Source organism: Cavia porcellus, unplaced genomic scaffold, assembly GCF_034190915.1.
Source record: "Cavia porcellus strain 051 isolate PalLab524CR breed Dunkin Hartley unplaced genomic scaffold, mCavPor4.1 scaffold_82, whole genome shotgun sequence".
Classification (NCBI taxonomy): domain Eukaryota; kingdom Metazoa; phylum Chordata; class Mammalia; order Rodentia; family Caviidae; genus Cavia; species Cavia porcellus.
Genome location: NW_026947565.1, coordinates 1,735,658 through 1,760,761, shown reverse-complemented (window position 1 = coordinate 1,760,761; position 25,104 = coordinate 1,735,658). Strand labels below are relative to the sequence as shown.

Here is a 25,104-nt window from a genome sequence, read left to right as displayed (position 1 = left end):
AGTGTCCAATCATGTTAAAGTAAGCAAGGCAAGCTGATTGGCTAACATCATCAGTTGCCAGGCAGACTATATTGTTGAGCGGGTTGTTTACGCGGTAAGCAGGAAACTAACATATTCGATGGGAGGGGTAATCTACCTCAGGCCTCACTCTATACTACAGGCCTCACGTCCGCCAAGTGAGGCGACCGGGCTCGGGGCTGCGGCTCCCAACATCTCCCCCTTTTTTATTTTTTATGAATGTGCGCATCGTAGCCCTTCCTGGACTGGGTGCAGAGGCTTATGCCCTATGTGTAGGCCCACCGTAGGTCCTTGGCTTAGACCCTGGTCGGCCGTCCCATGGTCTGCCAAGGCCCTGAGGCCCTCGTCCTTTTTCTAGGGCCAGGCACAAACTGGACGGAACCTGGATGCACACAAGCTTGCACTCATTTTCTCTCCGTAAAGAAATCCCCTCGGAGAGAAATTTAGACCTGGGCAGCATCTAACAGTCCAGCGGCTTACGTGCAGGATGGGGTAGGGCCTGGCTTAGGTCGAGTCATGCTGGGGAGGCATGCTCTTACCCGTCATTGACTCATCTACCCTGCTATATCATAATTTTTTAGAGGAGGAGTGTGGGAAGCTCACCGTCCCTAGACTCGGTCGTAGGCTAGGTGAGCGAGCCATGCATATGCCTGAGGATCTTCTTGTCCATTTCGGGCTACCGCTATTTCTATTCATCTTGTTGGTTGGTCTGTGATGGATCTCCAGTAGGGCAGGTCTGATCTTTAGTCGAGGGCTTTGTTGTCCGTGTCAGTCTCTCCGGTATCCACAGTGGTTCTCGTCCCGATTCCTGTGGGAAAACACAAACCGCGCCTCGGTTCCAGCTGATTACCGGATCCGGGCCCATCCATTGTCCTGTCAGGACATCTTTCCACTTCACCCAACCTTTATGGTTGGGGGAAGGGTTGCAGTGCTCCACAGCTGGGGAGTGATTATCATTATTTAAATTTAAAAAATTGTGTGTGAATAGTGCCATGGATAATCGTGCCTTTGGGGCCAGGCCTTGGCCTACTCCCCCTTTTTGTTTTTGTAAAATTTCTTTGAGGCTTCTATGAGCCCTCTCAATGATTCCTTGACCTTGGGGATTGTATGGGATACCATGTTTTAATTGAACCTCCATCATTTTGCAGAACTCATTGAAAGCTTTGCCTATATAGGCTGGTCTATTATCAGTTTTTAATATTTTTGGTTTGCCCCATGCGGCCCAAGCTGCCAGGCAATGATTGATCACATTAGACACTTTTTCACCTGTTTCTGCTGTTGCAAATATGACGTGAGAACAGGTGTCTGTGGAAACATGAACATATTTAAGAGTCCCAAACTCCTGTATATGTGTGATGTCCATCTGCCAAACATCACCAGGGATCAAACCTCGAGGGTTTACTCCCATCGGTATGGCAGGTTTGTATGTGGCACAGGAGTCACATAGTCGCACGATATCTCGTGCATCTGCTCTAGAAACATGGAAATGGTTTGCTAGTGTCCTGGCACTGACATGAAACTTATCATGGAAGGCACGGGCTCGCTCGATTGGTGTTAGTAAGGTAAAAATCCATAACGGGCGAGTGGCAGTGTCAGCAGCCGCATTTCCCTGTGCCATAGGCCCTGGCAGGGATGTATGTGCTCTTATGTGGGTGGTGAAGACCTTATGGTGCCTGTTTTGAAGCAATGTCTGGATAGACAGGAACAGCCCAGCCACTGTGGAAGTGGATCTAATTAAACCGGCAGTCTCAAGCACTTGCATAGCATTGACCACATACCTAGAATCGGAGACAATGTTAATGGCCTCTGAGAACCGTTCAAGAATCATTTTAACGATCTGCAGTTCCACCACCTGAGGCTGATCTGGTTCAAATTGTATGGTAACCGGGGGCTTGCCTAGGATCACATAGGCGCCTATCCCCGTCTTGGAGCCATCTGTATATATTGTAGTTGCTGGGACTAATGGCTCAGAGGCAGTAACCTTTGGAAAAATTATAGGGTGCTGAGTGACAAATGACAAGATGAACACCCATATAAGTCTGGAGGCGACACTGAGGTCCACACCTGCTGACCCAGGGGTGGCCCTTGTTGAAGGCTGCCACCCTGAGCTGTCCTGTCTCTGGGGCGGGGGCCCGCCTGTGAAGGGGGCCCCCTCTGGCCGTTTTTTGGCTCTGTAGCATCTCGTCCACAAATACGGTTGCCCTGAGCATCAAAGACCGACCTACACTCCTCAGCTTTGTGTGATCCCTTCTTGCATCGCCCACAAACATATGGTTCTTCATTCCTAGGACGAGGCCTAGCATCTGCATTGTTTGGGCAGTGACGTTTAATGTGTCCTGGCTCCCCGCAGGCAAAACACCCTTTAGCCTTACATTCCCCTTCTAACCCGCGAGGTCCCCTCTGCTGTATAGCCGCGGCCAGGAGAGCAGCCACTCCCGAGTTGGAGAGCGGCCCCCCTATCTCTCTGCATATCCTAATCCAGGCATTGAGGTCCTTGTTCTTATGAGGGGCTATCGCTGCCTTGCACTCCTTTGTACACTGTTCGAAAATCAGCTGCCTTACCAGCGGTCGAGCCACTCCCGGATCAGAAAATATTTTATCGGCAGCATCTTGCATTCGGGCCACAAAGTCAACAAATGGCTCTGTGGTACCCTGAATTATTTTTGAAAGACACAAGGAGGCTGTTCCGGCACCACTTACTTGCTTCCAGGCGCGGAGTCCTATGGCATTGATTTGCTCATAGACAGCGCCGGGGAACTGGGTCTGGTCATCAGCGTGCCGACCTTCTCCCATAAGCATTTCTTTGTTCCACCCCCGGTTTCCTCGATTGGCGTTTTTCTCAGCCTGCTCTGCAGAGAACTCTGTGTACCAGGCTCGCCAATCCAGGTAACTGCCCGAGGGCAGACACGCCTTTGCCAGCTGAATCCAGTCTGTGGGGGTGAGGGGCCCAGAAGACAGATTCTCCAGCATGGCAATGGTGTAAGGCGCAGTCGGCCCAAAGGTTGTAACTGCATTTTTAAGTTCTCTAATCTGCTTTATCTCAAAAGGCTCCCATACATTGCGTCCCTGGCCCATAGCTACTTGTACAGGAAATATCTCGTAGGGGCCACTATCTATCCCAGGTGGATGTACCTCATGAGACAAGCGTCCCCCCTGCCAAAGCCGCCTGTGAAAATACCGACCCGCCGGCGGCGGAGCATAAGACGGCGGCCGTGATTGGGCGGAGAATGGGGGCCCGTGCATCACTTCCTGTTCTGGCGAAAGGGGGGGGGGCTCCCAGGCGGCCGCCTCGTGGCGAGGAATCGCCTCCGGGAACGGCCCCCAGGGTGGGGCGGAAGGCTTTGCCTCCCTCTCGCGCCGGGGCGCACTCAGGAGCTCTCTACTCCTCCGCACACCAGGTTGAGCAGAGCGCAATTCGCGGGGCAACGCTGGAAAAGAACCCTGCGACTCCTTATTGAGCGACTTAGGCTCCTGACAGCTGGTCTCTTTGGCCTCCCTGCCATTCAACTTTCCCTCGTCCTCGGAGTCAGACGACTCCGAGGCTAGAGCCCCGTCCTCCTCCTTAGCATCCTTGTTCCCCTTGACAGACACCTCTCGGGAGCTCCCTGACTGGGCCTGCTCAGATACCCTGCGTACTTTTGTAAGCTCTTGAGAGCTTTCTCCACAACCACCCTCGCTCTTAGTGTTGCTACCTAACATGTTTCCCATCTTTTAATATGTTACTCACCGCGTGAGGCCCAAGGAATCCGCCACTTACGCGTGAGCCTGAGGGGAGTCTAAAAGCCCTGTAGGTGCGCGCCACCCAGAGCCCAGGCTTATCCCCAACTCACCTGTCTCGCAGCTCTGTACTGGAGCGTTGTCCACTTCCACGTCGCGGGGGTGATCAGTCCCCGGGCGGGCCTCCAAATGTCGATGTCCGCTCCCGGCCGGCAGGAAGGACACACGACAAAGTCTGGGAGTGGACAACCTTTTCTTTTTTATTTTCCTTCTCCGTACAGCCTGCCCTGGGTTCTCCCAGCTGAAGCCTCCTTTGGTCCGCTCCCCGCGGCTCCTTTTGTGCTTCAGCCTGCCCCAAAGCCTCTGCCGGTCCGCTCTCCGCGGCTCCTTTTGGGCTTCTACTTCCGGGCTTCTATCTGGCTTCTACTTCCGCCCAGGGGTGGCACCGGTATATATACGGATACAGTGTCCAATCATGTTAAAGTAAGCAAGGCAAGCTGATTGGCTAACATCATCAGTTGCCAGGCAGACTATATTGTTGAGCGGGTTGTTTACGCGGTAAGCAGGAAACTAACATATTCGATGGGAGGGGTAATCTACCTCAGGCCTCACTCTATACTACAGGCCTCACGTCCGCCAAGTGAGGCGACCGGGCTCGGGGCTGCGGCTCCCAACAGGCCTTCTTGTCTTCTTTAGTTCTTTAGCGAAGACTAGAGGCGCCTACCCGTGATTAACAGCCCTTGTTAGCTTGTTTTAGCACCACTCTTCTTGTTTGTAGAGGGCCGCTCCGTGATTAACATTTCAATTAAGTGAAATTCTTGCAATTCTTTACAGGGGAGAGTATTGCTCAACATATCAATTGGGTCACTTAACATATCAGTTAAGAAAAGAAAACATTTAGTAAGCCGCGGTACAGGTTTGCTATAATACACAAAATGATGAAGCTACTTTCTTAGAGTACAACATTCCCCTCTGATGTTGTGACTTCTGGGCCAAATCCTTGGCCGTACTTAAGGTCTGCTGGGGACAAGCTCATACGCTTGTTGCCTGACCATCATTAATTTTATACTTTGTACCTGACGCTTGACATATGCAGTCAGCCTATTTACTATGCAGGGGCCCAAAGTAGCTAGCACTAGAATCACAATGATAGGACCGGCTACGGTCGCTATTATGTTGGTTATCCACGGTGGGAAGGAGAACATTTGCTCTGCCCACCCTAGAGCTCCTCGTCTTAGTCTCTCTCTTTCTTGTATGCCTCTTTGGAGTTTCGCTAAGTTTTGTCTAACTACCCCAGACTTATTGGCGTACAAGCAGCATTGCTCTCCCAGGGCCAAGCACAGTCCTCCTTTTTCAGCAAGCAAGAGGTCTAGTCCTCTGCGATTTTGGAGAGCTACTTCAGCTAATGAGTCCATTGAACTCTCTAAGGCCTCAATAGCATTTTGGACTCTTTTTATTTTTTCATCTACCTGTTGAGATAGCATTTGTATTGGTGTATGCTAACTCCCATTGACGCAGCACTCATCCCGAGGGCTGAGAATACACTGATCTCAGCCATAATAGGGAGGGCTGGACTTCTCTTATTGATCTGGTGACTGGCTGAGATGAGAGCCCGGTTCCCTTCTTCCTCGGAGTGCCAGTAGATTCTAGGCAGAACCTGGGTTAGTACACACACCTCATCCTGGTCAACAATGAACTTTTTTGAAATCATACAAGGGAACCATCCTGAAGTACAAGCCCACCAATGGCTGGCCGGGGCTATTAGGGGAGTAGCGTCACCAGCTCCTGTGATGCGATAAGAGTGAGAAAGGTCGCAATACTCAGGGGCTGTGTGGCTAAAATGATATATGCAGGTACCAGTTATCCCCTCTAAACTGGTGCCTTTCCATAGCGATTGGGGAAGGAGCATTTTGCATCTAGGGGGATCGGAGGCTAGTTTATCAGTGACCGTGATGTAGCCCTCATAGAAGGGGGGCTCTGGGGACATGCACAGCCAGCATGGGATTTTTAAATCGCTATCAAGGGAACTGTTAAGTAGCTCAGCTGCTACTTCCAAAGGTTGGAATATTTCCGCTATCATTGAAGGTGGGGCGGAGGCTTTGGGCTCAGTCTGTGCCCGTCTAGACCTTCTCAAACCAGTTTTTGTAGCCCTTGTTGAAGGTTGCATCGAGGTTGGATTGAGGCTAGGCACTCTAATCTCTATCCAGTATGGGATGCCCCCTTCCCCCCTCCATTTACACAGCTTTATCTGGGGCTGGTCTGTGTGGTAAATGCTCCCATTGCATGTGGCCTCAGTCACTTTAGTCGTCGGAGTGTGCCTCCGGGGTCGACTGAGTGGGAAATTAATGGGTGCCTTCTGAGTGGGGGCTGTCACTGGGCGGCGTCCTCTCCTGTAAATGACTACAGGAGGCTTTCTAGGTGGCTTGTATAAGATATTGATACTAATTCCAGGATCATGTCCAGATTTATAAATTTTAACAGCGTAAGTAAGTCCCTGCCCCAGCCACCTAAAATCCGTTGGATTTAGAAAGGTCAGCTGGACTGGGTTACAAGTATAAACACCATAACAGTTTTTGTTTCCTATGTACTTGACAGCGAGATACTTTTCAGAGTTATAGTATCCATCTAGGCCTCCTGTGACACATGACCACAAATAACAATATTGATGTTTTGGATCGGAGGCACAGTACACATTATAATTGGGGTCAGGCTGGTTTTTAGGACATACATACAGGGATGCCTGCTTGAGTTGAAACATAACTTGCAGAGCTTTAGGCCCACGGCCCGAGCAGAGGTTACGGTGGACCGACCCACCTACCCTGCCAGTTGGGCTGTCATCATTAATTATTATCCCATTGAAAAGTATACATAGGTCAATGGTGACTTGATTTATCGTGCCTTTAGCTCTCCCTAGTTCCCTTTTAGTTTTCTCGTCTGAAACAATCCAGTCCCCATTCCCGGGGTTTACAATTATAATCGAGCACCAAGCCAAATACCATAGTACAGACATAATTTTATGGCTGAGAGTCCTTTACAAACTTTAACTTTAATGGGTTACCAGTCCGTTGTACTGTCCATCGGGGACCCTTTTCGTCGTCTGTAGCTTTCAGTGGTTTGACTTGTGTGTGGTGGATCCACGCAGTCTTTCCTGCTACCTTGACGGAGGTGGGAGTGCTGAGCACCACGGTGAACGGTCCCTCCCAGCGCGGCTCAAGCGAATCCCGGTGGTGTCGTCGCACCAGGACCAACGTTCCTGGCTCAATTGACGCTTGGGGCAGCGTTCCCAAGGGGGGGTTCGGATGTTTTTGTCTGAACAGCCGGTGAATTGAGGTCAGTACAGGCTGGAGACTCTGTAAGGACTTAATGAGATCTTGGTTAGTTACTTCGGCTAATTTGTCTTCTGACAACTTAGGAACTATAGGCGGGGGTCTCCCGAACATAGCCTCAAAGGGGGAGATCCCAGAAATATATGGGGTGCATCTGGCCCTCAGCAATGCAAAGGGAAGAAGGCTCACCCAATTGTCACCAGTTTCTAAAGACAGCTTAGTTAAAGCGTCCTTAATGGTCCGGTTTATGCGCTCTACTTGTCCCGAGCTTTGTGGCCGATAGGCACAATGGAGTTTTCAACTGATTTTTAATACTTGGGCTAACTTTTGGGTAACTTGGGCTATAAAAGCCGGGCCATTGTCGGACCCCATTGATAATGGGAGGCCAAATCAGGGTATAATCTCATGTAGTAGCTTTTTAACTATAACCAGGGCTGACTCAGACTTAGTGGGGAAGGCCTCTACCCATCCAGTGAATGTGTCTACCATCACCAGGAGATAGCGGTGTCCCTGTAAGCCAGGTTTTACCATATCCGTGAAGTCCACTTCCCAGTGTTCTCCTGGGGAGGTTCCTCGATACCGGGTGGTTTCCAGTGGAGGTTTCCTGGTTGGGTTGACCAACAAACACTGTGGACATCTAGAGCTCAGAGAGGCAGTTAGTTTGGAGAGCTTTGGAATGAAAAATCGATCTCTGAACAATTCTGCTAGTTTAGTTCCTCCTAAATGAGTAGCCTGATGAGCTTGCTGCAAAAGCTCTCGTCCTAGTGCTTCGGGTAACAGCACTCGCTTGTCGGGCAGCTGATACCAGCCCCCTGGAGTGCGGGGTTTGGCTCCAAGTTGAGATGCTAGCTGTAAATCTGTCTTCGAATAAACAGGCTCTGACAAGGCTTGAGGGACTAGCATCAGGGCAGTCATTTCCTCTGCAGGCCCCTCTGATGTGGTTGCTATTTTTCGGGCAGCCTGATCGGCCAAATTGTTTCCTATGATGATGGGGTCATCTCCCACTTGGTGTGCCTTGCAATGAATAATAGCGACTTGCTGAGGTAGCCAGACAGCTGCTAGCAAGTCTAGGATCTGTGGGGCATTTTTAATCTTAGTCCCGGCCGAGGTCAAGAGACCGCGTTCATGGTAAATAGCTCCATGTACATGTACAGTAGCAAAAGCATATCTGCTGTCTGTGTAGATGTTTACCCTCTTTCCTGAGGCTAGCTTTAATGCCTCTGTCAGAGCAATGAGCTCTGCCCTTTGGGCAGAAGTGCCAGGCTCTAACTGCTTAGCCCAGAGTACCTCTTTCTCGGTGGTCACTGCTGCGCCGGCCACTCGCCTCCCGTCCTGAATGAAACTGCTTCCGTCGGTGAAATAATTGTAAGCGTCCTTAAAAGGCTGGTCGGTTAGATCAGCTCGCAAGTTCTGCTGTAACTCGAGAATGTCAGCACACTCATGGAGAGGCATCTGTTGGTTTTCTGGGTTATCGTCGGGCATAAGAGTGGCTGGGTTTAGAGCTGAAGAGGTCTTGAAAACTACTGATTCTGGGTCTAGAAGCAAGGCCTGATAGTGTAGAATTCTGGCATTTGAAAGCCATTTTTCTGGGGGGGTTTTAATAAGAGTCTCTAGGCTGTGGGAGGTTACCACAGAAATCCTTTGTCCAAAAGTGAGCTTCTTAGCCTCTTTGAGTAGCATTGCCACAGCGGCCAAAATTCTCAGGCACGGAGGCCACCCTCCTGTCACTGGGTCGAGTCTTTTAGAAAGATAGGCTATAGGTCTCTTCCAAGGGCCAATATCTTGAGTTAGAACCCCTTTTGCTATGCCTCTGAGTTCATCTACGAACAAGGTGAAGGGTTTAGTAACATCAGGGAGCCCCAGGGCTGGAGCCTCAGTCAGAGCTCGCTTGAGCTGTTGGAAAGCCTGCTCGCACTCATCTGTCCAGTCGAGCGACTTTTGAGTCTCTCCCTTTAAAGAGTCATACAATGGGCGAGCGATTTCAGTAAAGTTTAGAATCCATAGTCTGCAGTATCCGACAGCTCCCAGAAACTCCCGCACCTGTTTCTTAGTTTCTGGGGATGGGATTTGTAATATGGCCTGGATTCTTTCTTTTGATAATGTCCTCTTTCCTTCTTGTAATTTATAGCCCAGGTAAGTCACGGCCTGGCGACACAGTTGAGCCTTTTTAGCCGAGACTTTATAGCCTAATCGTCCCAAAGTCTTTAACAACTCCTCAGTTGCCTCTTGACATGTTTCTAGGGACGCTGAGGCTATCAACAAATCATCTACATATTGAAGGAGCACTATCTCGGGGTGTTCTTCTCTAAATCCTAAGAGATCTCTTGCTAATGCCTCGTCAAAAAGGGTGGGAGAGTTTTTGTAGCCCTGAGGTAAACGTGTCCAGGTCAGCTGTTCCTTTACCCCTGTATCTGGGTCAGTCCACTCGAAAGCAAATAGGGGTTGACTCACCGGAGCAAGAGGCAGGGTGAAGAAGGCATCCTTCAGGTCCAGGACAGAGTACCAGGTGTTCTCCGGATTAAGGAGGCTGAGCAGGGTGTAAGGATTTGGCACTGTTGGGTGTAGAGTCAGAACTCGTCTATTAACCTCTCGGAGATCCTGTACAGGGCGATAGTCATTTGTCCCCGGTTTTTGAACTGGGAGCAAGGGCGAGTTCCAGGGAGAGACACAAGGAATGAGAATATCATTGTCTCTTAGTCTCTGTATGTGGACTTTAATTCCTTTCCGGGCTTGCAGGCTTATTGGGTATTGCCTTAAGCAGATGGGACGTGCCTGAGGCAAGAGTTCCACCACATGGGGGACTTGGTTGACTGCTAGCCCTGGAGGGTTGTTTTCTGCCCAGACTTCTGGAATCTCCTGTTTCCATTTGTTCAGCAGTTCTAATTCTAAGTCAGTCCGTGACAACTCGGGTGCACCAGACAAATTTCCCAGCAGGCGGTAACTTTCTCCTTCTGGGACAAGAGCCAACACTCTAATACCCTCCGATTTTGAGGGGGTATCAGTCCCTAGCTTCAGTCTAGGTTCATTCGTAACAAAGTCAATTTGCACCTGTAATTTATGTAGAAGGTCCCGCCCTAAAAGGGGGTCCGGGCACTCAGGGACCCAAAGAAAATCATGTTGGACCAGTCTATGTCCAGGTCGAGCCAGACTAGCTGTCACCTTTGGGTACGATTTTCGGCCCCCTGTAGCTCCTATCACATTGACAGATTGCTTGGTCAGTTTTCCTAATGGTTGAGTCAGCACAGAATAGGTAGCTCCTGTATCGACTAGGAAGTCCACCAGTTGCCCCCCCACTTGGAGAGTTATCCGGGGCTCGGGGGGTGGCGGTGAGCCCTGACCTCCTCATTTCTGAGACAACAGGGCCTTAGTCTCTCGTTCTGTCTTAGGCTTTAACTTTGGACAATCCTTACGCCAATGTCCCATCTCCTTACAGTACGCACATTGCTCTTTGTCTAGAGGAGGTCGCTTACCTCGAGCTTCCTTTTTCCTAGGGCTAGCTGACCTCTTGGCTTCTTTTTCGCAAAGTAATTCCAGTACTTTAGTCATCCTTTTGGTTGTTGTTTCTTGCAAGGTTTCCCTATTGTTGAAAACCTTTTGTGCGACCTCGACCAACTGGCTGAGAGGCATTCCCTCGAATCCCTCAAGCTTTTGTAACTTTCTCCTAATATCAGGGGCCGACTGGGACACGAAAGCAATATTAATTGCTCGTGCGTTCTCGGGTGCCATCGGATTGATTGGAGTATATAATCTATAGGTCTCTAAAAGGCGCTCTAAGAACACCGCTGGAGACTCATCGGCTAACTGCTGCACTGCACTCACTCGGGACAGGTTGGTGGGCTTCTTAGCAGCCGCACGAAGTGCATCTAAGAGCCTCAGGCGATACTCATCGAGAGCCTTCTTACCTGCATCCGTGTTAGGGTCCCACTCGGGCCGGGAGGAGGGGAACAAGTGCTCAATTCGTTGCCGATCAGTGGATGGAGATCCATCCGGTTCTCGGACTCCCTTTTGCCCCAAAGCGCAGATTCGCATCCTTTCCTCAGCCGTGAAAAGGATGCGTAAGATCTGCTGGCAGTCGTCCCAAGTGGGAAGGTGGGTGGAGAAAACAGACTCTATAAGGCTAATCAGAGATTCCGGGTCCTTCGAGAAAGGGGGGTTCTGACTTTTCCAGTTATAGAGGTCAGAGAAAGAGAAGGGGGTGTACACAAACATGGAGCCCCCACTCGGGGCTGGGACCTCCCGCAGAGGACACAGTGGCGCTGCCTCGTGGCCCTGTTCCAGAGGTCCCTCTGGTCGAGCGTGGCGGAGGGTTCGAATGGGCCAAGGCGGGGAGGGCGAGGTGGAGTCAGGTTGTGGCTCAGGGGCAGGATACGGGGGAGGGGGTAAGGGAAGGATGTCTAGCGGGTCGGAGAAGTATTCGCTCGGAGGTAAGACTGGAGGTGCGTTGGGCTTGGAGGTCTCCTCTTCAGCCTTGGATTTCGGTTTGAGGGCTGCTAGGACTCCATTCGGAGGTGGCTCAATCCAAGGGGGAGCATCATAGATTGTATCTATCCAAGCCTGGATATAGACAATCTGATCGGGGTGAGCGGGGGGCCCAAATACATACTGGCGGACCGCTCGAGCTGTCTCCATATCAAAGGACCCAAAAGGGGGCCAGACTCCTTGGGTCCCCAGGGGCCACTCCTGTGTGACAAAGGTTGTTAGTCTGGCTTTGCAAACCCTTTCCCCATATCTCCCACCTCGCCTCTGGAATTCTTTAAAGTGGTCAATGACAAGGCTAAGGGGAGTTCTGGGAACAGATTCGTTCCGACCCATAATGGACTCGTTCTGACCCATAGCTGGTGGTGTCGCTGGTTTTGCTGGAAAAAAACTTAAAAGGCAAAGTTAGGGTTAAACAGAAAAACTACAGAGACTAGGCAAACGGTCGGAATCACCTTTGCCCACTCCGAATTCCAGGAAGGAGCTCCTAAGAAAGAAGGCTCTGTTAGAGTTAGGTGACCAAAAAGGGGAACAATTAGAACAAATGAACACACAGACCGACACACAAGACGAGACAGGACAAGACAAGCTGCAGCAGAATGGCCTTTGCTCAAAAATTAGTCAAATTTTGGGATCTGGAGGAATTAACAAATTTAACTAATGAAGTGGTTCCCCACCCAGGCGGAGTCACAAATGGCAAAAACCAATTGACTCCGTCCTCGGGGGCTTCACTTCCCAAATTAAGGGCGTCCCCTTCTGAACGGAGTGGTTCCTCACCCGGGGCAGATTCACAGATGGACAGAATTTGTCCGACAAACCAACTGACTCTGTCCTCCGGTGGTTCCCACTCCCAAAATGAGGGCGTCCCCTCAAAATTACAAATTGACCGCGGCCCAAACAAAACCTCCAGAGCACTTACTTTCAGATGTTCGGAAATGAGTCTGGAGTCTTGCTTCCATCCAGGGCGAGCCCCCAAATGTTATAACGTGGGCCCCGGTATAAAGTCCACAGAAACAAGAGTCCAAAACTTAAGTGGCAAAGGCTTTATTGAGCCAGTCCTGGCGGCACAGTCTCTCCTGGATCAAACCAAAGACTGCGCGCCCAAGACTGGGGAAAGGGGTTTTTAAAAGTAAGGGAAAGTGGGGAGGAAACCTGTAAGGCCATTAAACCTGTTGACCCGCATCTGGAAACTGCATTGCTGTCCACTTAGCTCTGACAGTCCCGGGAGCTCCTGGTGTTGCTCAAATTACTCCCATCCTGCAGACTGACATTATCTCAGAGTGGCACATCTGCAGCAATATTTGGGGAAGAAAGTGGAGAGTTAATTATCCCAGGACAGCTTGTCTTCGCCAGTGAGTGCGAAGGGGTCACGAGTTATGAGATGCTGGAACTTAAGTTTTACAAAGATCTGATATCTAACCCATTGGTACATACAGAACAAAAGGAAAGCACCGATCGGGGTTTGGGCCACAGTATTTCCCGGTAATTTCTTTGAAGCTAAACAGTTCTTAAAATTGGGGCAGGCTCATTTTATGACAGATCATCACCAGGTCGGGGAGAGGTCACCAGAAACCCAAATTCTTTATGGCCCAGATAGGTGGGTGGGGGGAGGCAATAAGGCGCGCTACAGAACAGGAAAACGGCGAGTATCTATCTTGTGGGAAGAGTAACTAAGGTTAGGTAAAAAGGTTAAACTCATGGGCAAATCTCCCTGCATATAAACACACTACTTCAAACAATGTGTAAATTAGTGGGCCTTCTTGTCTTCTTTAGTTCTTTAGCGAAGACTAGAGGCGCCTACCCATGATTAACAGCCCTTGTTAGCTTGTTTTAGCACCACTCTTCTTGTTTGTAGAGGGCCGCTCCGTGATTAACATTTCAATTAAGTGAAATTCTTGCAATTCTTTACAGGGGAGAGTATTGCTCAACATATCAATTGGGTCACTTAACATATCAGTTAAGAAAAGAAAACATTTAGTAAGCCGCGGTACAGGTTTGCTATAATACACAAAATGATGAAGCTACTTTCTTAGAGTACAACAGAGAGGTGGAGGGAAGTAATTGGAAAATCTTTCGGTATGTCTGAGGTCTATGGGTTCCAAACTTGACTACCCCAGTCTTTTAAATTTTCACGCCTAGAGCCTAAAATCCACCTCACAGTGATGTTCAGCCAATCTCAGCCCAGTGTGGTTGCCTGGCAACCACAAGCCTGTGGATTTTTGTGAACAGTTTCAGCCCAACTCTGTAGCTCTCCACCTCATACAACCACAGCCATTCCAATCATGCAGTATTTGATTCACCTGTCCGAGTTGCCCCCAAAATTTCTTTGAAGTTGTGGTGATCAAGAAAATTTGACATATTTTGACAAGTGGAGGGAAGTAATTGGCTCTGTCTGTAGCTCTGTTTGTGGTACATGGGGTCCAAACTTGACTACCCCAGTCTATTCAATTTTCAAACTTAGAAAGCCAAATGTTTCGGGGCAGGAAAGAAAATGCCACAATGATTTCGGTTCTGCCGAGTTTCTGGTGGCTTGGGAAGCAAACCTGCATACCATACATGCAATCTCTGCTGGATTACTGCCACCATGGTAGTATCAGTTAGCACTAAAATCCAGCAATCAGAAGATGAGTCCCAAAATGAAAGTGAATCCTTGCAGTGCGTGAATATTTGGAGTGCCTGCTTCAACTATCCAGCTTCCTCGGGGTTCACATGTCTGCAATCGCTATTTCAAGGAGGTCTGCAGCTATTCCAGCATAACCCTGAACACTAAACATGAGGTACTAGCTCAATACCTAAACCAACAGAATACTAGGTAGCTTATCACCAGCAGGTCTTCCCAGAATTCAAATGTAAATTGGTGAAAGGGAAAGCCTTAGAAACGGGATGCAAATGCCCCTTTCCCTAAAAATCCCAGGTATTTTCTCATGGCATGGAATATTTAGACTCCACAACTCATGTAGTGAACCCAGGGACCTGGACCAAGTGTGTCTAGTTTTCTGTTGTCTTCTTTTTGGAAACAGCATCTTGTGTAGTTGTTGAAAGAGGCCTTGAGATAAATTCGTAGCCCAAGATGGACTAGAACTCCCAAGGATCCATCCAACTCAGCCCCCAGATGGCTGGGATTATAGGCTTGAGCGACCATGCCAAGCATGTGCACAGAGATTCTTACATAATTTGTGAAATCCCACTACTGGTCTATAGGTAGCTTCTGTGCTTCAGGCATTAGGAATATGCATCTCTTTGTTTTGGCTCCCCTTGTTCAGGTGTTCATTTCTATTGTGATAAGCTCCAAGGCCCGAGGCAAGGGGGTGGCTGCCCTTCCTCTGGTGTGTTCTTGAATGATTACTGCCCAGGTGAACAGGGTTCAAATACATTGGACCCTGTGCATTTGAAAAGGAAATGAGTAAAGATTCATGAGTTAATGTGGACATGCCAGGGAACTGAGGGGCCATGATAGAGACAAAACTTCAGGCCATGGGCTGAAGGCTGAGGCTTCTGTACCTCTAGCTTCTTGAATAGTGTTTACATGGGCCTGCTGAGCAATTGCGTGGTCTCAAATGTTATTTCATGGGTTTTGTTTTAATTTATTTTGTTTTTTGCTTTGGTTTTTTACATGGAAGGAACAGTACCATGGTTTGAAGAAGCTGGAGTGTCTTACCTAAGAGAAATTTGAAAAACGGGACAATTCAGCAGCCAAGAATTTCTCAAATGCCCTTGGCGTTTTAAAAAAAGTGACATAACATTGAGCGTGTCATGTCCATGTCTCTTTACCAAAGATTTTACCTCCTATTTGATAGGAATTACTGTTTCATTGAAAGGTCAACCTGCAGTGAAATAAAGATAATCCCTTCTTTCTTCATTCTGCTTGAAACCACATCTTTGATAGTTATATTTTCTTACGCAGCAACACTTGGAGATGACTACAGCAAGAGTTTCCCATTGGTGGAATTTCCATGGAGACACATGAAGTAATACTGCACAACTTCAAGTGAAGTGCACTGTGCCTTGACAATGGCAAGTCTGGCCTAACCTCTAGTAACAGAAAATCTTAGAAAGTCTGAAAGTGAGTGAATGAAAATGGGCCTCTCCACATTTGGACAGGGCCTCTCCTTAAGCACACATTTGTGGAAAATGTAATTATGAGAGACGAATGAACTCCCAAAACGGAATGGAAATTTTCTTGTTTAGGCCTGGAACGCTATGGCCTGGAGCCCTGTGGTTCTAACTGGATGAGCAAAGTGTGAGCAGAGATCAAAATAAAACACACACCATTTAGGAACTCGATACTTAACCAGGTGTGCAGAGTAGTGGCAAACTGTACTTGTGTCAATTTGCTCAAATCCTGTCTTCACAAGAAAGTAAATTCCAGCACGACCAGTGACTAGAGGAGGACACATTGCAAAGGACTTGTAAAAAGTCCAACACTGAATTTAGCCCAACACTGAATTTAGATGAAAACTGGCAGAGTCTGTTAGTCTTTCAAGTCTTAATAGGAGAAACTTACAACATGTAATAGCTGTTACATGAATACCTTCAGAGCTTTTGGAGAGGTCTGAATCACTATGAGTGAGGGCTTCCCTGACTCACAAAATTAAAAATAGTAAAACAAACAATTTGAAAAATAAATCAACTAATAAAATACAAACACTAAGTCCAAAGGGTTTCACTGGTTTTAAAACCACTTATGGAATGCACAACTATTGAACAGGCTTACTCTGCATTCTGCTTTACTCAGGCCCGGTTCATGAGCAAGTGTGAAAGCAAAATTCAAAATGTTATGTGAAGTGACCATTTCATTGGTGAAACCATGAGCCAATAGACATTTTCTCTTTTGAAACTTCATACATTATCCATATATGTTCTGAAAGGGAAGGAATACACAGGATTTAGGCTGAATTTTTTTCAGTATTTTGTGTTCCACCAGATTTATTTGAAGATCTCCTGTCCTGCATCCACTGCCCAATGCAGAAGGCCACACATAGGACAATCAACATGAGAACTTCACTTCTACAGCCTGATTAAATCATCATGAGAATATACTTTTCCTTTCATCATCAAAGATTTTTACATCAGATTAAGCAGCTCTCTTGCTTTCCCATGTTTTTCCCTGGTTTTTGTACCTTGAAATGGGTGTGCACTCTTCTCAGTCTTGATCTCCACCTTCCCCAATAGTTCCAAACATATTCATCTGGGAAACAAGTAAAGATCTTATTTGGGGCTTGTTTCATTGTTGTCAAATATCTGCCCTTGAAATTCAACTTCCACCACTGTGTCTCATATCCAAAGCTATGTGCTTGCAGAAGATTTCTGCTGAGAAATTTCACCGAAAGCTCTTATACTGCAGGTGAATGATGCCAGCAAGTCTTGACTGAATAGCTTAGGGAACAGCACTCAGCCAAATGACAGACATGACAAGGGAAAAGGGTATGCTCAAGGGTAGGACATGCAGAGATCATCTGCCAGGCCCTGGCATATTTCATATCCCATTGAAAGTACATCCATGTGTAGATTGGCAAGCATTTCCATCCACAAATTCTGAGCAGTGAAGCCTTCAGAGAGAATATTGTGGCATACCAGGCCAAGAATATTCATCCTATTTAAATCTTGCCCTACAAGGTCCTCTGTGCCACTGAGGTCTCCATGGCAACGCCCAGCATTGTGACTCAGGTCTCCTACTGCACACTTGTATCCTAGAGCCTAAAGGCCAGCTCACAATGGTGCTCAGCTAATCACAGCCCAGTGTGGTTGCCAGGCCACCACAAGCTTGTGGATTTCTGTGAACTCTTTCAGCCCAAGTCTGCAGCTTTCCACCTCATAAAACCACAGCCATTCCAATCATGCAGTGTTTGATTAGCCTCTCTATGTTGCCTCAGATGGTTTTTTAGAGTTGTAGTGACCAAGAAAATTTGACATATTTTGAGAAGTGGAGGGAAGTAATGGGAAAAACCTTCGGTATGTCTGAGGTCTATGGGTTCCAAACTTGACTACCCGGTGTTTTAAATTTTCACGCCTAGAGCCTAAAATCCACCTCACAGTGATGTTCAGCCAATCTCAGCCCAGTGTGGTTGCCTGGCAACCACAAGCCTGTGGATTTCTGTGAACAGTTTCAGCCCAACTCTGTAGCTTTCCACCTCATACAACCACAGCCATTCCAATCAGGCAGTATTTGATTCACCTCTCTAAGTTGCCCCCGAAATTTCTTTGAAGTTGTGGTGATCAAGCAAATTTGACATATATGACAAGTGGAGGGAAGTAATTGGCTCTGTCTTTACCTCTGTTTGTGGTACATTGGGTCCAAACTTGACTACCCCATTCTATTCAATTTTCAATCTTAGAAAGCCAAATGTTTCGGGGCAGGAAAGAAAATGCCACAATGATTTCGGTTCTGCCGAGTTTCTGGTGGCTTGGGAAGCAAACCTGCATACCATACATGCAATCTCTGCTGGATTACTGCCACTATGGTAGTATCAGTTAGCACTAAAATCCAGCAATCAGAAGATGAGTCCCAAAATGAAAGTGAATCCTTGCAGTGCGTGAATATTTGGAGTGCCTGCTTCAACTATCCAGCTTCCTCGGGGTTCACATGTCTGCAATCGCTATTTCAAGGAGGTCTGCAGCTATTCCAGCATAACCCTGAACACTAAACATGAGGTACTAGCTCAATACCTAAACCAACAGAATACTAGGTAGCTTATCACCAGCAGGTCTTCCCAGAATTCAAATGTAACACGGTGAAATGAAAACACTTAGAAACGGGATGCAAATGCCCCTTTCCCTAAAAATCCCAGGTATTTTCTCATGGCATGGAATATTTAGACTCCACAACTCATGTAGTGAACCCAGGGACCTGGACCAAGTGTGTCTAGTTTTCTGTTGTCTTCTTTTTGGAAACAGCATCTTGTGTAGTTGTTGAAAGAGGCCTTGAGATAAATTCGTAGCCCAAGATGGACTAGAACTCCCAAGGATCCATCCACCTCAGCCCCCAGATGGCTGGGATTATAGGCTTGAGCAACCATGCCAAGCATGTGCACAGAGATTTTTACATAATTTGTGAAATCCCACTACTGGTCTATAGGTAGCTTCTGTGCTTCAGGCATTAGGAATATGCATCTCTTTGTTTTGGCTCCCCTTGTTCAGGTGTTCATTTCTATTGTGATAAGCTCCAAGGCCCGAGGCAAGGGGGTGGCTGCCCTTCCTCTGGTGTGTTCTTGGATGATTACTGCCCAGGTGAACAGGGTTCAAATACATTGGACCCTGTGCATTTGAAAAGGAAATGAGTAAAGATTCATGAGTTAATGTGGACATGCCAGGGAACTGAGGGGCCATGATAGAGACAAAACTTCAGGCCATGGGCTGAAGGCTGAGGCTTCTGTACCTCTAGCTTCTTGAATAGTGTTTACATGGGCCTGCTGAGCAATTGTGTGGTCTCAAATGTTATTTCATGGGTTTTGTTTTAATTTATTTTGTTTTTTGCTTTGGTTTTTTACATGGAAGGAACAGTACCATGGTTTGAAGAAGCTGGAGTGTCTTACCTAAGAGAAATTTGAAAAACGGGACAATTCAGCAGCCAAGAATTTCTCAAATGCCCTTGGCATTTTAAAAAAAGTGACATAACATTGAGCGTGTCATGTCCATGTCTCTTTACCAAAGATTTTACCTCCTATTTGATAGGAATTACTGTTTCTTTGAAAGGTCAACCTGCAGTGAAATAAAGATAATCCCTTCTTTCTTCATTCTGCTTGAAACCACATCTTTGATAGTTATATTTTCTTACGCAGCAACACTTGGAGATGACTACAGCAAGAGTTTCCCATTGGTGGAATTTCCATGGAGACACATGAAGTAATACTGCACAACTTCAAGTGAAGTGCACTGTGCCTTGACAATGGCAAGTCTGGCCTAACCTCTAGTAACAGAAAATCTTAGAAAGTCTGAAAGTGAGTGAATGAAAATGGGCCTCTCCACATTTGGACAGGGCCTCTCCTTAAGCACACATTTGTGGAAAATGTAATTATGAGAGACGAATGAACTCCCAAAACGGAATGGAAATTTTCTTGTTTAGGCCTGGAACGCTATGGCCTGGAGCCCTGTGGTTCTAACTGGATGAGCAAAGTGTGAGCAGAGATCAAAATAAAACACACACCATTTAGGAACTCGATACTTAATCAGGTGTGCAGAGTAGTGGCAAACTGTACTTGTGTCAATTTGCTCAAATCCTGTCTTCACAAGAAAGTAAATTCCAGCACGACCAGTGACTAGAGGAGGACTCATATCAAAGGACTTGAAAAAAGTCCAACACTGAAGTTAGCCCAACACTGAATTTAGATGAAAAGTGGCAGAGTCTGTTAGTCTTTCAAGTCTTAATAGGAGAAACTTACAACATGTAATAGCTGTTACATGAATACCTTCAGAGCTTTTGGAGAGGTCTGAATCACTATGAGTGAGGGCTTCCCTGACTCACAAAATTAAAAATAGTAAAACAAACAATTTGAAAAATAAATCAACTAATAAAATACAAACACTAAGTCCAAAGGGTTTCACTGGTTTTAAAACCACTTATGGAATGCACATCTATTGAACAGGCTTACTCTGCATTCTGCTTTACTCAGGCCCGGTACATGAGCAAGTGTGAAAGCAAAATTCAAAATGTTATGTGAAGTGACCATTTCATTGGTGAAACCATGAGCCAATAGACATTTTCTCTTTTGAAACTTCATACATTATCCATATATGTTCTGAAAGGGAAGGAATACACAGGATTTAGGCTGAATTTTTTTCAGTATTTTGTGTTCCACCAGATTTATTTGAAGATCTCCTGTCCTGCATCCACTGCCCAATGCAGAAGGCCACACATAGGACAACCAACATGAGAACTTCACTTCTACAGCCTGATTAAATCATCATGAGAATATACTTTTCCTTTCATCATCAAAGATTTTTACATCAGATTAAGCAGCTCTCTTGCTTTGCCATGTTTTTCCCTGGTTTTTGTACCTTGAAATGGGTGTGCACTCTTCTCAGTCTTGATCTCCACCTTCCCCAATAGTTCCAAACATATTCATCTGGGAAACAAGTAAAGATCTTATTTGGGGCTTGTTTCATTGTTGTCAAATATCTGCCCTTGAAATTCAACTTCCACCACTGTGTCTCATATCCAAAGCTATGTGCTTGCAGAAGATTTCTGCTGAGAAATTTCACCGAAAGGTCTTATACTGCAGGTGAATGATGCCAGCAAGTCTTGACTGAATAGCTTAGGGAACAGCACTCAGCCAAATGACAGACATGACAAGGGAAAAGGGTATGCTCAAGGGTAGGACATGCAGAGATCATCTGCCAGGCCCTGGCATATTTCATATCCCATTGAAAGTACATCCATGTGTAGATTGGCAAGCATTTCCATCCACAAATTCTGAGCAGTGAAGCCTTCAGAGAGAATATTGTGGCATACCAGGCCAAGAATATTCATCATATTTAAATCTTGCCCTACAAGGTCCTCTGTGCCACTGAGGTCTCCATGGCAACGCCCAGCATTGTGACTCAGGTCTCCTACTGCACACTTGTATCCTAGAGCCTAAAGTCCAGCTCACAATGGTGCTCAGCTAATCACAGCCCAGTGTGGTTGCCAGGCCACCACAAGCTTGTGGATTTCTGTGAACTCTTTCAGCCCAAGTCTGCAGCTTTCCACCTCATAAAACCACAGCCATTCCAATCATGCAGTATTTGATTAGCCTCTCTATGTTGCCTCAGATGGTTTTTTAGAGTTGTAGTGACCAAGAAAATTTGACATATTTTGAGAAGTGGAGGGAAGTAATGGGAAAAACCTTCGGTATGTCTGAGGTCTATGGGTTCCAAACTTGACTACCCCGGTGTTTTAAATTTTCACGCCTAGAGCCGAAAATCCACCTCACAGTGATGTTCAGCCAATCTCAGCCCAGTGTGGTTGCCTGGCAACCACAAGCCTGTGGATTTCTGTGAACAGTTTCAGCCCAACTCTGTAGCTTTCCACCTCATACAACCACAGCCATTCCAATCAGGCAGTATTTGATTCACCTCTCTAAGTTGCCCCCGAAATTTCTTTGAAGTTGTGGTGATCAAGCAAATTTGACATATATGACAAGTGGAGGGAAGTAATTGGCTCTGTCTTTACCTCTGTTTGTGGTACATTGGGTCCAAACTTGACTACCCCATTCTATTCAATTTTCAAACTTAGAAAGCCAAATGTTTCGGGGCAGGAAAGAAAATGCCACAATGATTTCAGTTCTGCCGAGTTTCTGGTGGCTTGGGAAGCAAACCTGCAAACCATACATGCAATCTCTGCTGGATTACTGCCACCATGGTAGTATCAGTTAGCACTAAAAGCCAGCAACCAGAAGATGAGTCCCAAAATGAAAGTGAATCCTTGCAGTGCGTGAATATTTGGAGTGCCTGCTTCAACTATCCAGCTTCCTCGGGGTTCACATGTCTGCAATCGCTATTTCAAGGAGGTCTGCAGCTATTCCAGCATAACCCTGAACACTAAACATGAGGTACTAGCTCAATACCTAAACCAACAGAATACTAGGTAGCTTATCACCAGCAGGTCTTCCCAGAATTCAAATGTAACACGGTGAAATGAAAACACTTAGAAACGGGATGCAAATGCCCCTTTCCCTAAAAATCCCAGGTATTTTCTCATGGCATGGAATATTTAGACTCCACAACTCATGTAGTGAACCCAGGGACCTGGACCAAGTGTGTCTAGTTTTCTGTTGTCTTCTTTTTGGAAACAGCATCTTGTGTAGTTGTTGAAAGAGGCCTTGAGATAAATTCGTAGCCCAAGATGGACTAGAACTCCCAAGGATCCATCCACCTCAGCCCCCAGATGGCTGGGATTATAGGCTTGAGCGACCATGCCAAGCATGTGCACAGAGATTCTTACATAATTTGTGAAATCCCACTACTGGTCTATAGGTAGCTTCTGTGCTTCAGGCATTAGGAATATGCATCTCTTTGTTTTGGCTCCCCTTGTTCAGGTGTTCATTTCTATTGTGATAAGCTCCAAGGCCCGAGGCAAGGGGGTGGCTGCCCTTCCTCTGGTGTGTTCTTGGATGATTACTGCCCAGGTGAACAGGGTTCAAATACATTGGACCCTGTGCATTTGAAAAGGAAATGAGTAAAGATTCATGAGTTAATGTGGACATGCCAGGGAACTGAGGGGCCATGATAGAGACAAAACTTCAGGCCATGGGCTGAAGGCTGAGGCTTCTGTACCTCTAGCTTCTTGAATAGTGTTTACATGGGCCTGCTGAGCAATTGTGTGGTCTCAAATGTTATTTCATGGGTTTTGTTTTAATTTATTTTGTTTTTTGCTTTGGTTTTTTACATGGAAGGAACAGTACCATGGTTTGAAGAAGCTGGAGTGTCTTACCTAAGAGAAATTTGAAAAACGGGACAATTCAGCAGCCAAGAATTTCTCAAATGCCCTTGGCGTTTTAAAAAAAGTGACATAACATTGAGCGTGTCATGTCCATGTCTCTTTACCAAAGATTTTACCTCCTATTTGATAGGAATTACTGTTTCTTTGAAAGGTCAACCTGCAGTGAAATAAAGATAATCCCTTCTTTCTTCATTCTGCTTGAAACCACATCTTTGATAGTTATATTTCTTACGCAGCAACACTTGGAGATGACTACAGCAAGAGTTTCCAATTGGTGGAATTTCCATGGAGACACATGAAGTAATACTGCACAACTTCAAGTGAAGTGCACTGTGCCTTGACAATGGCAAGTCTGGCCTAACCTCTAGTAACAGAAAATCTTAGAAAGTCTGAAAGTGAGTGAATGAAAATGGGCCTCTCCACATTTGGACAGGGCCTCTCCTTAAGCACACATTTGTGGAAAATGTAATTATGAGAGACGAATGAACTCCCAAAACGGAATGGAAATTTTCTTGTTTAGGCCTGGAACGCTATGGCCTGGAGCCCTGTGGTTCTAACTGGATGAGCAAAGTGTGAGCAGAGATCAAAATAAAACACACACCATTTAGGAACTCGATACTTAACCAGGTGTGCAGAGTAGTGGCAAACTGTACTTGTGTCAATTTGCTCAAATCCTGTCTTCACAAGAAAGTAAATTCCAGCACGAACAGTGACTAGAGGAGGACTCATATCAAAGGACTTGAAAAAAGTCCAACACTGAATTTAGCCCAACACTGAATTTAGATGAAAACTGGCAGAGTCTGTTAGTCTTTCAAGTCTTAATAGGAGAAACTTACAACATGTAATAGCTGTTACATGAATACCTTCCGAGCTTTTGGAGAGGTCTGAATCACTATGAGTGAGGGCTTCCCTGACTCACAAAATTAAAAATAGTAAAACAAACAATTTGAAAAATAAATCAACTAATAAAATACAAACACTAAGTCCAAAGGGTTTCACTGGTTTTAAAACCACTTATGGAATGCACAACTATTGAACAGGCTTACTCTGCATTCTGCTTTACTCAGGCCCGGTACATGAGCAAGTGTGAAAGCAAAATTCAAAATGTTATGTGAAGTGACCATTTCATTGGTGAAACCATGAGCCAATAGACATTTTCTCTTTAAAACTTCATACATTATCCATATATGTTCTGAAAGGGAAGGAATACACAGGATTTAGGCTGAATTTTTTTCAGTATTTTGTGTTCCACCAGATTTATTTGAAGATCTCCTGTCCTGCATCCACTGCCCAATGCAGAAGGCCACACATAGGACAACCAACATGAGAACTTCACTTCTACAGCCTGATTAAATCATCATGAAAATGTACTTTTCCTTTCATCATCAAAGATTTTTACATCAGATTAAGCAGCTCTCTTGCTTTCCCATGTTTTTCCCTGGTTTTTGTACCTTGAAATGGGTGTGCACTCTTCTCAGTCTTGATCTCCATCTTCCCCAATAGTTCCAAACATATTCATCTGGGAAACATGTAAAGATCTTATTCGGGGCTTGTTTCATTGTTGTCAAATATCTGCCCTTGAAATTCAACTTCCACCACTGTGTCTCATATCCAAAGCTATGTGCTTGCAGAGGATTTCTGCTGAGAAATTTCACCGAAAGGTCTTATACTGCAGGTGAATGATGCCAGCAAGTCTTGACTGAATAGCTTAGGGAACAGCACTCAGCCAAATGACAGACATGACAAGGGAATAGGGTATGCTCAAGGGTAGGACATGCAGAGATCATCTGCCAGGCCCTGGCATATTTCATATCCCATTGAAAGTACATCCATGTGTAGATTGGCAAGCATTTCCATTCACAAATTCTGAGCAGTGAAGCCTTCAGAGAGAATATTGTGGCATACCAGGCCAAGAATATTCATCCTATTTAAATCTTGCCCTACAAGGTCCTCTGTGCCACTGAGGTCTCCATGGCAACGCCCAGTATTGTGACTCAGGTCTCCTACTGCACACTTGTATCCTAGAGCCTAAAGTCCAGCTCACAATGGGGCTCAGCTAATCACAGCCCAGTGTGGTTGCCAGGCCACCACAAGCTTGTGGATTTCTGTGAACTGTTTCAGCCCAACTCTGCAGCTTTCCACCTCATACAA

General features: G+C 46.4%; 1 protein-coding gene across 1 annotated transcript; it reads right to left on the bottom strand.

Moving 5' to 3' along the window:
* Positions 1 to 6,410: 6,410 nt before the first annotated feature.
* LOC134475126 (uncharacterized) lies at positions 6,411 to 8,534 on the bottom strand. Its single transcript, XM_063244512.1, has 2 exons — positions 7,590 to 8,534; positions 6,411 to 7,094 (listed from the first exon to the last, which is right to left on the bottom strand). The coding sequence occupies exons 1-2, from the start codon at positions 8,511 to 8,513 to the stop codon at positions 6,750 to 6,752; spliced, it is 1,269 nt and encodes a 422-aa protein (XP_063100582.1). The 5' UTR covers positions 8,514 to 8,534; the 3' UTR covers positions 6,411 to 6,749.
* Positions 8,535 to 25,104: the final 16,570 nt, after the last annotated feature.